This window comes from Oratosquilla oratoria, chromosome 29 (genome assembly GCF_046742065.1).
Source record: "Oratosquilla oratoria isolate Oo_2021 chromosome 29, ASM4674206v1, whole genome shotgun sequence".
Lineage (NCBI taxonomy): Eukaryota > Metazoa > Arthropoda > Malacostraca > Stomatopoda > Squillidae > Oratosquilla > Oratosquilla oratoria.
The window spans coordinates 26673183-26685682 of NC_134805.1; the positions used below are offsets into that span (position 1 = coordinate 26673183).

General features: G+C 43.3%; 1 protein-coding gene across 2 annotated transcripts in view; it reads left to right on the forward strand.

Moving 5' to 3' along the window:
• The window catches only part of LOC143040688 (NADPH oxidase 5-like), a 62923-nt gene that overhangs the window by 13537 nt on the left and 36886 nt on the right, over positions 1 to 12500 (forward strand). For both annotated transcript variants that reach the window (XM_076211985.1, XM_076211986.1), the window contains exons 3-4: positions 7390 to 7484; positions 9803 to 9917. In XM_076211985.1, the coding sequence (XP_076068100.1) occupies positions 7390 to 7484; positions 9803 to 9917 (210 nt within the window). The remainder of the gene's footprint in view (positions 1 to 7389; positions 7485 to 9802; positions 9918 to 12500) is intronic.

The window sequence follows — 12500 nt, forward strand, 5'->3', positions numbered from 1 at the left end:
AAGAGAGCTTAGAGCTCGTATGACCGATCTATGGGTAATGCTGTGACCTTATACGCACACACACACCCAACTCCCCGCCCACGAGAGTTGATGTAACGATTGGAACGCAGCGATACTGAAATTATTTCAGCCTTGGGCGGGATTCGAACCCGGACCGCCGTAGTGGCAGCCGAGAACTCTACCACCGCGCCACGAGAGAGAGAGAGAGAGAGAGAGAGTGTGTGTGTGTGTGTGTGTGTTGCAGAAGTATGGGAACAGATTCTATTGCATGTTCATATAATTAAATACGACAGCATTATTATAGTTACTAATTTTCTTCCTTAGATTTTCTAGTTTTCTAACTAAAGTTTTTGCATTAGGGGAATGAACAAACACCAGATCACCTAATGAAACCGTACATTCTTTCAACGTTTCGTCTTCAATGGTACATCTACAGGAATTGCAAATGTAGCAATGAATTACAAAATATTAGCTAAGAAATAAAATGACAGATTTCCTTCCAGAATAACAAAGTTTGAATACAACGTAGTATGATTAGAATATTGAATGCATACCTTCGTCATGTTATAGTCTGCTTATACACTATGCTAACCTCACCTGCCTGCCTTTGACCTCACAGTTTGTGGTACCAATATGGTTACGTACGAGCGGTTGGGATGGGTGATTAGCAGGGGTGAGGTTGGAGACGGAGACCTTTCCAAATTAAGGCACAGCGCGGAATTAAATAATTAAAAATAAATTCATAGATGCCATATTGAATAGTATGTTCCTTGAAGCCGGCTGAACGGGTTAGGGCGTCGTTACTTGTGGCGAGGGTCGAGAGGGATGGCTGTTCGAATCCTGTCACCGGCGAAGTTAAACCAAGGGTATGGTTCATTAAATTCCACGCTACAAAGTCCTCTGTGAGGGGCACCGTCCTAGCCTTCCGATAGGGGGGAATATTGACGTTAAACCATATCATCGTCATGTTGCTTGATGGTAACTTCCGCGCATTAACGACGACAACCATCTAATCCAATTTTTTTTCAGGTTTCATCTCTTTCAGTGTTTTTCATAACTCATTTTTTGTTATAAGTTTAACATTCTCTTCTCCCATCGCAGCCATTCCCCACACATCTCCCTCTGCCACGATCTAAACTCATCTTCTTTTACACTCGACAACTATCCTGTAAAACTGTACCCATATTTCCCTTACTGTCTTCACTTCCATCAACGTTCGTCCATCTGCCCTCTCTATCCGACTCACCTCCCCAAACTGTTTTCACTTTCTTCCAAAACATCTTTCCATTTTTGTTTTTCAAAATTCCCCATCTGATACCTGTCCCACCTTATTTCCGCTCTCCTTTTTGGCTTCATTCACTTTTCGTTTTGTTTCGTTCTTCGTTATTCAATACTTTTCATACGGTTCCCCATTCCTTCTCTGAAGCCATTCTTCATGTTTTGTTTTTCTTATGTCACCGCCGTATAAGACTTGTAAAAAAAAAAAAAAAACGTAGGCGAGGGGTTCCATGCATGATGAGGCAGAACGAGTTACCACGATGGTAGGAGGAGGAGGAGGAGGAGCAAGAGGATTAGAAGGAGGGGGAGGAGGGCGAGAAGAAGAAGAAGGAGAAGGAGGAGGAGGAAAAGGAGAAGAAGAAGACAGAAAATCAGGAGAAAGAGGAATATGAGTAGAAGAAGGACCAAGAGGAGAGACAGAACCTTCGCCGATTATTCGCCCACACCCGGCAAAGAAGTACGACGGCCAGCCAGGGTTGTTTTGCAACAAGGGGGCGGAGGTGAGGATGGGGGTCGGCTTAGGTACAGGTCTCTCTTGCGTCTCTGGTATGGGGTTATCACGGGTGGCTGCAGGAGATGTCGAGGAGGAGGAGGATTGTGTGCGTGTTCACATCTCCCACCCACCCACACGTCTTCCATTTCCCAGGGAGGGCATCAAGTGTGTGTGTGTGTGTGTGTGTGTGTGTGTGTGTGTGTGTGTGTGTGTGTGTGTAAGTGTGTGTGTGTGTGTGTAAGTGTGTGTGTGTGTGTGTGTGTAAGTGTGATTCACCTTGGTCTTTGGATCACGTATTGGGCTCGTGATCGCCAGCTATTTCCCTCCCGGAAGAGACCTCAGAGCTCAAATGACCGATCTATGGGTAATGCTGTGACCTTACACGCACACACACACACACACCACAACTCCCCGCCCACGAGAGTTGGAGTAACAACCCGCAGAGCAGCGATACTGAAATTATTTCAGCCCTGGGCGGGATTCCAACCTGGAGCGCCGTAGTGGCAGCCGGGAACCCTACCAACTGCGCCACGAGTCGTGTGGTGTGTGTATTCACCTTGGTCTTTGGATCACGTGTTGGACTCGTGATCGATAGCTATTTCCCTCCCGGAAGAGAGCTCAGAGCTCATATGACCGATCTATGGGTAATGCTATGACCTTTCACACACACACACACCCAACTCCCCGCCCACGAGAGTCAGAGTAACGACCCGAAGCGCAGCGATACCGAAATAATTTCGGTCCTGGGCAGGATTCGAACCAGGTACTGCGAGCACCCCCGTACTTCGCAGTCCAGTGCTCTACCAACCGCGTGTGTGTGTATGTGTGTGAGCGTGCGTGCGTGCGTGCGTGCATGTAAATAACCGTTGGGAAACAAAACAGAAGGAAGACCAAACGATTTCGGCTATTAAGACCTCTTAAGCATATATGCGTTATACAGAAGGACCACAAATTATTACATAAACACACACGCGGGCACACACACACACACACACACACACACACACACACACACACACAGTTGGAACAAGTTAGATGAGAAAGTAGTGTGTGCAAAAACAATACATGAATTTAAAAATAGTTTAGATAAAATGAGATATGAAGACGGGACACCACGAGCATAGCTCCCCTTCCCGTAAAATACAACTAGGTAAATACAACTAGGTGAATACATGAGCTCTGAGCTCTCTTACGGGAGGGAAATAGCTGTCGATCACGAGTCCAACACGTGACCCAAGACCATGGTGAATCACACACGCATATATATATATATATATATATATATATATATATATATATATATATATATAGATATATATATATAGTTATATAGATAGGTGTGTTTGTGTGAGCTCTGAGCTCTCCTCCGGGAGGGTAACAGCTGTCGATCACGAGTCTAACACGTGACACAAGACCATGGTGAATCACAAACACACACACACACACACACACACACACACACACACACACACACACACACACACACACACACACACACACACACACACACACACGCGCGCGCGCGCGCAGCTGTTGCACTGCAAGTCAGCACCCACTCCCTTGGGCAATAAGTTGTTGTGGATGATAATTATAATGATAGTGTGTGTGTGTGTGTGTGTGTGTGTGTGTGTGTGTGTGTGTGTGTGTGTGTGTGTGTGTGTGTGTGTGTGTGTGTGTGTGTGTGTGTGTGCGCCTGTTTACCTAATTATAGTATACAGGAAAGTAGCAACGCTCATGGGGTCCCGTCTCCCACTCCCCAATTTGCCATTTCTAGCTTCAAATGTGTGTGTGTGTGTGTGTGTGTGTGTGTGTGTGTGTGTGTGTGTGTGTGTGTGTGTGTGTGTGTGTGTGTGTGTGTGAGAGAGAGAGAGAGAGAGAGAGAGAGAGAGAGAGAGAGAGAGAGAGAGAGAGAGAGAGAGAGAGAGAGAGAGAGAGAGAGATTCATGTCTTGGATTACGTGTTGGTCTCATGATAGGCAACCATTTCCCTCCCAGATGAGAGCTCAAAATTCATATATTGTATTACCCGGCCTGTGGGTAATTACGTCCAATTTGTTTGTGTGTGCGCGCGCATGTTTGTATTTACGTGCGTGTACTGTATATTTGTCTTTTTGTGTATTTGCGTGTGTGCATGCGTTTGGCTGCACGTGTGTGTGTGTGTGTGTGTGCGTGTGCACCTTTCAACGGCGTCTTTGATCATGGCGCCACCTGGCTGGCTTATCACTTACATTGTACTAATGACAATAACGTTGTCCTAATGTAAACGTGATAGATAAATATAAATAAAATATTACATTCAATAGATAAAAAATACGAGCAATCTAAAGAAAAAATACATCTCTTCACTTACACATTGCTGTATACATATAATGTAATGAAAACTGAAAGCAAGGCTGTATCCGCAGGCTGAGGAGTAATAGTTTAAAAAATTACTGACCTTTAGAATTCTGTTTCGCTTTCACTGGTGAATAGTTCTCTTGCCCGAGGGCGATTTTACTTTCTGTGATGATGCTGCCGCCGCAAGCCAGTCACAAAACAAACTGTGAACACAAGTTCAACTAGAAAGGGATTATTCGCTTGTCGGTTTTCCAATTATCTTAGAATTATTGTCACTAAACATAAACCGACCACTTTTTACGCTCACTCCGTTCTTCGTTCTTGCAATTATCACATAATGATGTGTTACCAGTGAGGATATATTTTCTAGGCAGATATAACACAGTTTTAACAAACACTGAGACATTTAACTGACCGGTTGCTCTGTTTTTGAACGAGTTGTTGACGTCATAGCGTGAGCCGCCGTTGCGCGGCGCCAAAGTTCAAATTATATTATTGGACCAGAACGTTCCAGAAAACTAATCGTCGATCATATTGCTCAGTCCACCTCGGATCACCTGCAACCTAGTCAGTGTGCATGTGTGTGTGTGTGTGTGTGAGAGAGAGAGAGAGAGAGAAAGAGAGGGCGAATGAGAGAGAGTACAGCATTGCCCATAGGGCGGGTCGTAATATCTTCTAGAATAAGTCGGGTTGAACATCATTCAGAACACAATATGTATGTGCCTTGACAGTGGCGGCGCCAGGGGGGGCTTGGGGCCAGCCCCCCCCCCCCCCCATTAGCCCCCTAACTGAAATGAGCAAATTGAAAATTTCAAACACTCATTGAAATAATTTTATTAAGTGGAATTTTTAATTGCCAGGGCTAAAGATTTGTCAGCCATCAGTGCTAGCCCAACCATTAACCCCCTCCCCTTCTGAAATGAGGATAATATATGTGTATTATCATATTACTATTAGCCAAAAATTTGCTTAGTCCCCCCTTAGCCTCCCCAACTAAAAATTCCTGGCGCCGCCGCTGTGCCTTGATCATGTTTATGCTGTTATCATATATTTATCTAGATGAAAAAATGCAACTTAGGATGTAATAAATCTAATTCAGCGGTTATTGTTACAATTGGCTTATTTCTTGACATATTCACGATTGTAAGTTAATGAATTCAGTTCAGTAGTTATTTTTATATTTTCTTTTGTATTACAACCTGGAAATATACACGGTGTAATGTCAATGTTTGTCCTCGCCTGAGCGAGGGGGGGGGAGGGGGTAATGGATATGTGTCGTAGACCTTGATTTATATTGTTACGAAGACCATTCTGATCACACCGACCACGTATTTTTCTGGTGCAGTGTGCTGTCCTATAGTTTGCGCTCCAAGGCCGTTTAGGGTTTGGCAAACGTTGTGAGCCATTAAACCAAATCAGCTTTAGTACACGCCTCTTTTTTTTCTATATGTTATTTGATTTTTTTCTGTATATAGTATATGCTATTTGATTTTTTCTGTATATGGTAAAGGAAACTATAATACCGTGAGTATCACTTTTTAGGGTTATAATAACGATTTGAATAATATATGCTACACATGGCAGTGCCTTACCCTCCCCCCCCCGTCACTGGGTGACAGGGGGGGGGGGGTAATTCCCTCTTCTGCCTCAACGTGAACGTAACATTTGTAGATATTTACATGTAGATATTTGGTACATAAAAATATTAATAAAGATATATTTCCATAAGGCATGTCCCAGCGGGGTGACAATTATTAATACAGGAAATTAATTGTGTATGTGGCCTACCTTTTGGATGTGTCCTACGATTTTTTTTTTCTCTAGTATAGTATGTGGCCTACCTATTCAACGCATCGAGGACATCCCAGTTGCCTTCCTACATTCATCATGAAAACCTCCCCCCACTGTATGACGCTATTGAGTAGTAAATTAAATAAAAAATATATATATAAAAATAAAAAACGCACCGAGGAACGCATCCAGCTCTGCAGGTTAGGTTAGGTTAGGTTTAACTGAATTTTTTTTTTAAGTATTTATGATTGTTTTGAATTTTCCTGAGGTAGGACACATTCAAATAGGGTAAGCCACATACTAAACCAGTTTCAAAAAGGTAGGCCACATACTAAATCGGCACCAATTAATTACGGTACACGAATGTTATAGAAAACGAATTCTTTAAGGCGTGACCTTGCTACAAACGGACTCCTAAGAACGCAAGTGAGGGGACGATCATGAACTGTGCGGGTAAAGACGGGGTGGTTATGTTTAAAGCCCATCGTCCACACAATACGACGATCAGAACGGGTGCTAATATACAACAAACTTATGTAACACCATAATGCTCCGCTCAAATGTATGGAACAAACTGCCGTTTCATGTTGTGAAAGAAGATCTACGGAACGCCCAGATGAATATATGGAATCCAACTCCAATATAACTTGCTCCTCAACATCGTGATCTCCTACACTTAAATTAAATCAATGGTTCTTAATTGGTTCTACTGTTTACATTTTCGTCCAATTCGCAAGCAGCCCCGTAACGACCAATAAGTCTGTTACTGTTTCCATCCAGTAAAATAGTTGGATCTCAAATGCTACTATTATTTTTCGTAAAGCATCCCCATCACTAAAGCCTCACTGACACAAGGCTAGTTTAGTATCCGCTAGTGCTAGCAACTTGCAAACTACTCCTCAACTTGCCTAATGTCAACGGAAAGTTAGTCAACTTGCCTCCAAACTATCCTAGTGTGAACACTAACTTGCCAGGTTGGGTCACATGAAGGATTGTCATCCCAGAACGCCCACGTAAAGAATCGTCACCCCATGAGATCCCACCTGAAAAATTGTCACCCCAATACGCCGAATATCAACAGTGAAATAAACATTAGGTTAGGTTAGGTTGAATGAGGGTTATGCTTATTGTCATCAACTTATACAACCGAAGAATCGTAAACTCAGAATGCCCCACCTGAAAAATTGTCACCCCAATACGCCGAATATCAACAGTGAAATAAACATTAGGTTAGGTTAGGTTGAATGAGGGTTATGCTTATTGTCATCAACTTATACAACCGAAGAATCGTAAACTCAGAATGCCCCACATGAAGAATTGTCATCCTGTCGAAGTCTGGAGTGAACTATTCTTCATGTACCTTGCAGCGAGCACATATTGTCGTCGAGGTTTATGCGACACATTCTTGTTTTTCCTGGGGCAGGGGCGGGGGAGGGAGGTCTTCTTATTTGACACGATGTAACGTCTAATGCATGGATATTGTTCTTGCAGGAGGTGATCGCGCGATGGTTTGCTCTACACGACGTCGAAGGCTGCGGATTCCTGCGGCAGCAGCAGTGGATCGAGCGATCCAAGGTCAACTCCAGGTAGGCAGGCAAGCGGGTACAAATGCCCGATGAATGTGGCTTTTGAGGAATCGTCATATCATCATTACCGTCATAAAACCACCCGAAGAGGGTCTCAAGTCACCCGACCGTAGCGTGGTAAAACATTCGGCTATGCAAGCTCGACAAACCACTGTGTCGGGCATGCATACGCTCAACCTCTAATTAATTGGTAGTACGCCCAACCTCCAGCTCTTTTTTTCGCCTAAAATCACTATCGTAAATGTTTTGTCTCCGCAAAAAAAAAAAAAAAAAAAAAAAAAAAACCAGAATGTCATTTGATATGCTGGGGGAAAGTATTTTCCTCCATCGTAGCTGATTCCTTCTCGAAAGCTGCGGGCTGCAAATCTACTCAATCAGTCGGAGGAAAAATAGCCCAGTGTGATAACACAATGACGGGCTCCTATTGTCGTCAAGGAAATAATTGCACATCAACCACTCCTTACCCGTTTCTTAGGTGCGGCGGCGCCCCCTCCCCCCTCCCCCCAACCCCTCGCCCAGCGTCGCGTCGTCCCGAAACGACACAACCAAGGTAAAACGAATACTATAGTACTCGTTTTACCTTGGACACAACTGCGTTTCCAAGCTCGAGCTCGCGAGCACCGGTACTGTGGTCTTCACCAGCGTCGACCGTTGAGAGTTCGTTTGAGTAAAAACGACTTCGGTTACAATATTTTACTTTTCGAATCTTCAGATATCAAATTATCTTTCCGTCATATATAGCAAAGGTGAATGATAAGTTAAGATATTGTAAACATATACAAATATTAGATATGTTATTGAAATATTCTTAGAGAAGTTTAGATTTCTGTAAGTGAAGTCACATTCAAGTTATTGAAATGGAATTTTCTAAATTATATAATGTATTAATCTATTTTGAATATAATAAGCATATATACATATAATCTATATTATAACATAGTCGTAATTTTCATGGCTACTTCTCCGTTTCACCCTTTTATTTGTACGGCGCGCTTATATTGATAATAATGATAGAATTGATTTTACCACTGAAATCCACCCAAGATGGGGGCGTTCTCTCCAATGGGCCACTCACGCAGTATTCTTCTATTGTTTACTGGAGACTAAGGGGGTGTACTCCTATCCTTGGAGTCCCATAATCGGCCTCAGGATCCTTGGAGTCCCATAATCGGCCTCAGGATCCTTGGAGTCCCATAATCGGTTTCAGGATACTTAGAGTCCCATAATTGACCTTAGGATCCTTGGAGTCCCATAATCGACCTCAGGATACTTGGAGTCCCATAATCGGCCTCAGGATACTTGGAGTCCCATAATCGGCCTCAGGATCCTTGGAGTCCCATAATCGGCCTCAGGATCCTTGGAGTCCCATAATCGGCCTCAGGATCCTTGGAGTCCCATAATCGGCCTCAGGATCCTTGTAGTCCCATAATCGGCCTCAGGATCCTTGGAGTCCCATAATCGGCCTCAGGATCCTTGGAGTCCCATAATCGGCCTTAGGATCCTTGGGGTTCCATAATTGGCCTCAGGATCCTTGGAGTCCCATAATTGACCTCAGGTCAAAAGTTCCTTGGGTCGACGGCGGTTGGTCAGTGGCTCACTGCCGCAGAAAGACATCACCACGACGCGACACGCAACGTCCCGCTCCCCCACTCTCCCTTTCCAAACCCTCATGGACCTGGGCTCCCGGGGTTAACGTTTTATCAACTCAGGTCACTACTGATGAAGGTGCCCGATCGATGCCCATACAGATTGATCTCCTGTGTGTACGTGTGTGTGTGTGTGTGTGTGTGTGTGTGTGTGTGTGTGTGTGTGTGTGTGTGTGTGTGTGTGTGTGTGTGTGTGTGTGTGTGTGTGTGAGAGAGAGAGAGAGTGTGGGATGGGGCATATCTATGTCACCGCGCAGATAAATATCCTCTCACACCTGAATAAGGTCTGCCAGTTGTGATAATATTTCTATAATATCACTACGTTGTGGTATTATCTCTGTAATACCACTGAATAGTGATAAATAACTGTGATATCTATTACCACACACACACATACCAATGATCAGCACAAAGACATTTGTCACATCGGAGGCACAGCGACGTACACGTCACATCCGACCTGACCTAACATATACCTGACTTGAAGAAAATAAACCCTTGACAATAATTTTCTTTTTCAATTTCTGCCATGTGAGAGCCACACCTTTGAAAATCTAAAGAAGCCTCCTGTCCCCCTATAACCTATGCCACATCTCTCCTTCCTCCTCGCTTCCTCCTCCTCTGTCCCACAAGAGAAACTACGCGAAATGATTCCGTCCCTTTCGCCGACAGGGACGACGCCACACAGGAATGGACGGAGCTGGTGGAGGTCCTGGCCTACATCGCGTGCGGCGAGGAGGGAGAAATCACGCAGGAGATCTTTGGCAAGATCCTTACTTCCAAGAAGGTAAGCGCTCATGAATGGTGTTTTTTCTTCCCGTTGTTATTCTTGTTGCCCCTTGGACCCCCTCATGCTGGAAGTTCTGCTGCAAGTTCTTAAACTGTTCCAGGAACGAGTCTTCTAGTTCATATTAAGGAAATGACAGGAGAGACATATAAATTGTTAATGAACAGATGAGTACATTTCGTTACGTTGATTAGGATATGGCGAAGTTAGGATGAAAATAACAATTGAAAGTCTGATTCAATCCAGACTGTAATATGCGGCAGTGGTTTGGTCATCGGTACATGGACATAAACTCATAAGACATAAGCTCCGGGTACGGACAGTTGCTCACTGGATAATTGCTCACCGGATAATTGCTCACTGGACAATCGCTCACCGGAGAAGTGACAAATAGGACACTTGCTCACCAAAGATTTTTTTTTTACTTTTCTTGAACTTGATAACAAACAATATACAGGTTTTTTTTTAGTTATACTTAGGTTTATTACAGCAATAATACACAAACAATATCCAAACTTTCATATTTTAGTTTTTAATAATAATAAAATTCAATACAAATTTCTCCCATCAATATATAGTAATGATCTTTTACCGGTCCAGTCTAATGGTGTGGCCAACTGCATTTAGAAAGTCAGGAAAACCCTGACTTCCTGCAGCATACCCCTGGCACAGATTCCGAAGGCGGTTCTACATCTGCTAAGTCACCCTCTTCACCCGCTTCTTTGGTGGTTGCCCTCGTTGGTTTTGTATCATTTGTGTAGCCACTACAGCCTGGTCTTTTCGAAAATTGTCGATCAGTGTCCACACACCTGGCTGTAAATATGGGGGGCAACACTGAAGGTACCATCCATGTACCAAGTACGGGATTGGCACAGAAGTTCAAGAAAAGTAAAAACAAAAACAAATCTTTGGTGAGCAAGTGTCCTATTTGTCACTTCTCCGGTGAGCGATTGTCCGGTGAGCAATTATCCGGTGAGCAACTGTCCTACACCCCATAAGCTCATACCCTTAATAAAAAAGAAAAAAATGTCACATTTTAATATTTTCTTTATTAGATTTAATACATCATACAAATACACATATATCATCACATATTTTATCCCAATTTGAGATTGGAAATATAGTTTTTCTATATTTTCTGTATTAAATCATTATACATCATACAAGTTTTTAAGTAATAGTATATCAGTGTATGATTGATGAAAGTCAAAATGAACTCATGTAGATAATGTCAATATATACCTATGTGGCCAATTTGTAGTATGTATTTGGATAAACTATACCAACAACCATATAATGTATAATATCTTTGATTCCCCCCCCCACAAAAATAGACACACTCTCTCAGCACCTATTCATAATGTATGCACATGAAAATGAGACATTTTAGATCATATTCAGTCATCATCTCATTATGGCAACACTAGTAAAAATACAAGATTGTAATGATAAACCCTTATTATTGATAACAGTTTTAAGCGCCCAACAGAGACAGCACAATGAGCTTGACTTGTGAGTTTTTGTATTTTTTCCATTGATGGTGTGAGCTTATGTCTTGTGAAGTTTTGTCTTGTGAGCTTATGTCTTGTCAATTTTTGTTTTGTGAGCTTATGTCTTGTGAAGTTTTGTCTTGTGAGCTTATGTCTTGTCAAGTTTTGTTTTGTGAGCTTATGTCTTATGAGCTTATGTCTTGTGAAGTTTTGTCTTGTGAGCTTATGTCTTGTGAAGTTTTGTCTTGTGAGCTTATGTCTTGTAAAGTTTTGTCTTGTGAGCTTATGTCGTGGAATCAAGAAATAGTGGTCACCACACCAAAAGAAAGATATCAGAAATATAGAGAGAATGCCAACTGTGTGTTTCACCATGGTCTTGGATCACGTGATGGACTTGTGATCGACATCTATTTTTCTCCCGGAAGAGACCTCAGAGCTCATATATAACCAGTCTATGGGTAATGCTGCGATCTTACACGCACACACATCCCCAATTCCCTACCCATGAGAGTTGGACTAGCGACTCACAACGCAGAGATACTGAAATTATTTCAGCCCTGGGCGGGATTCGAACCCGGACTGGCGTAGAGGCAGTCGAGAACTCTACTACTGCGCCACGATAGAGAGAGAGAGAGAGAGTGTGTATGTGTGTGTGTGTGTGTATTCACCACGGATCTGCTGCAGCCTCTTGTCGAGACAGCCAGACACCATCCTACGGCAGTGAGCTCAGAGCTCATTATTAGCCGATCTCTGGGTAGGTCTGAGACCACTCACACATCACACACCGGGATTGCAAGGTCACAACCCCTTGACTAACATCCCGTACCTACTCACTGCTAGGTGAACAGGGGCTACACGTGAAAGGAGACAAACCCAACTTATCTCCGCCCGGCCGGGGAATCGAACCCCGGTTCTCTGACTTGTGAGGCCAGTGCTTTACCAATCCGCCACCGAGCCGTTGTGTGTGTGTGTGTGTGTGTGTGTGTGTGTGTGTGTGTGTGTGTGTGTGTGTGTGTGTGTGTGTGTGTGTGTGTGTGTGTGTGTGTGTCTGTGTGTTTCACCATGGTCTTATATCACGTGTTGGACTGTGTGT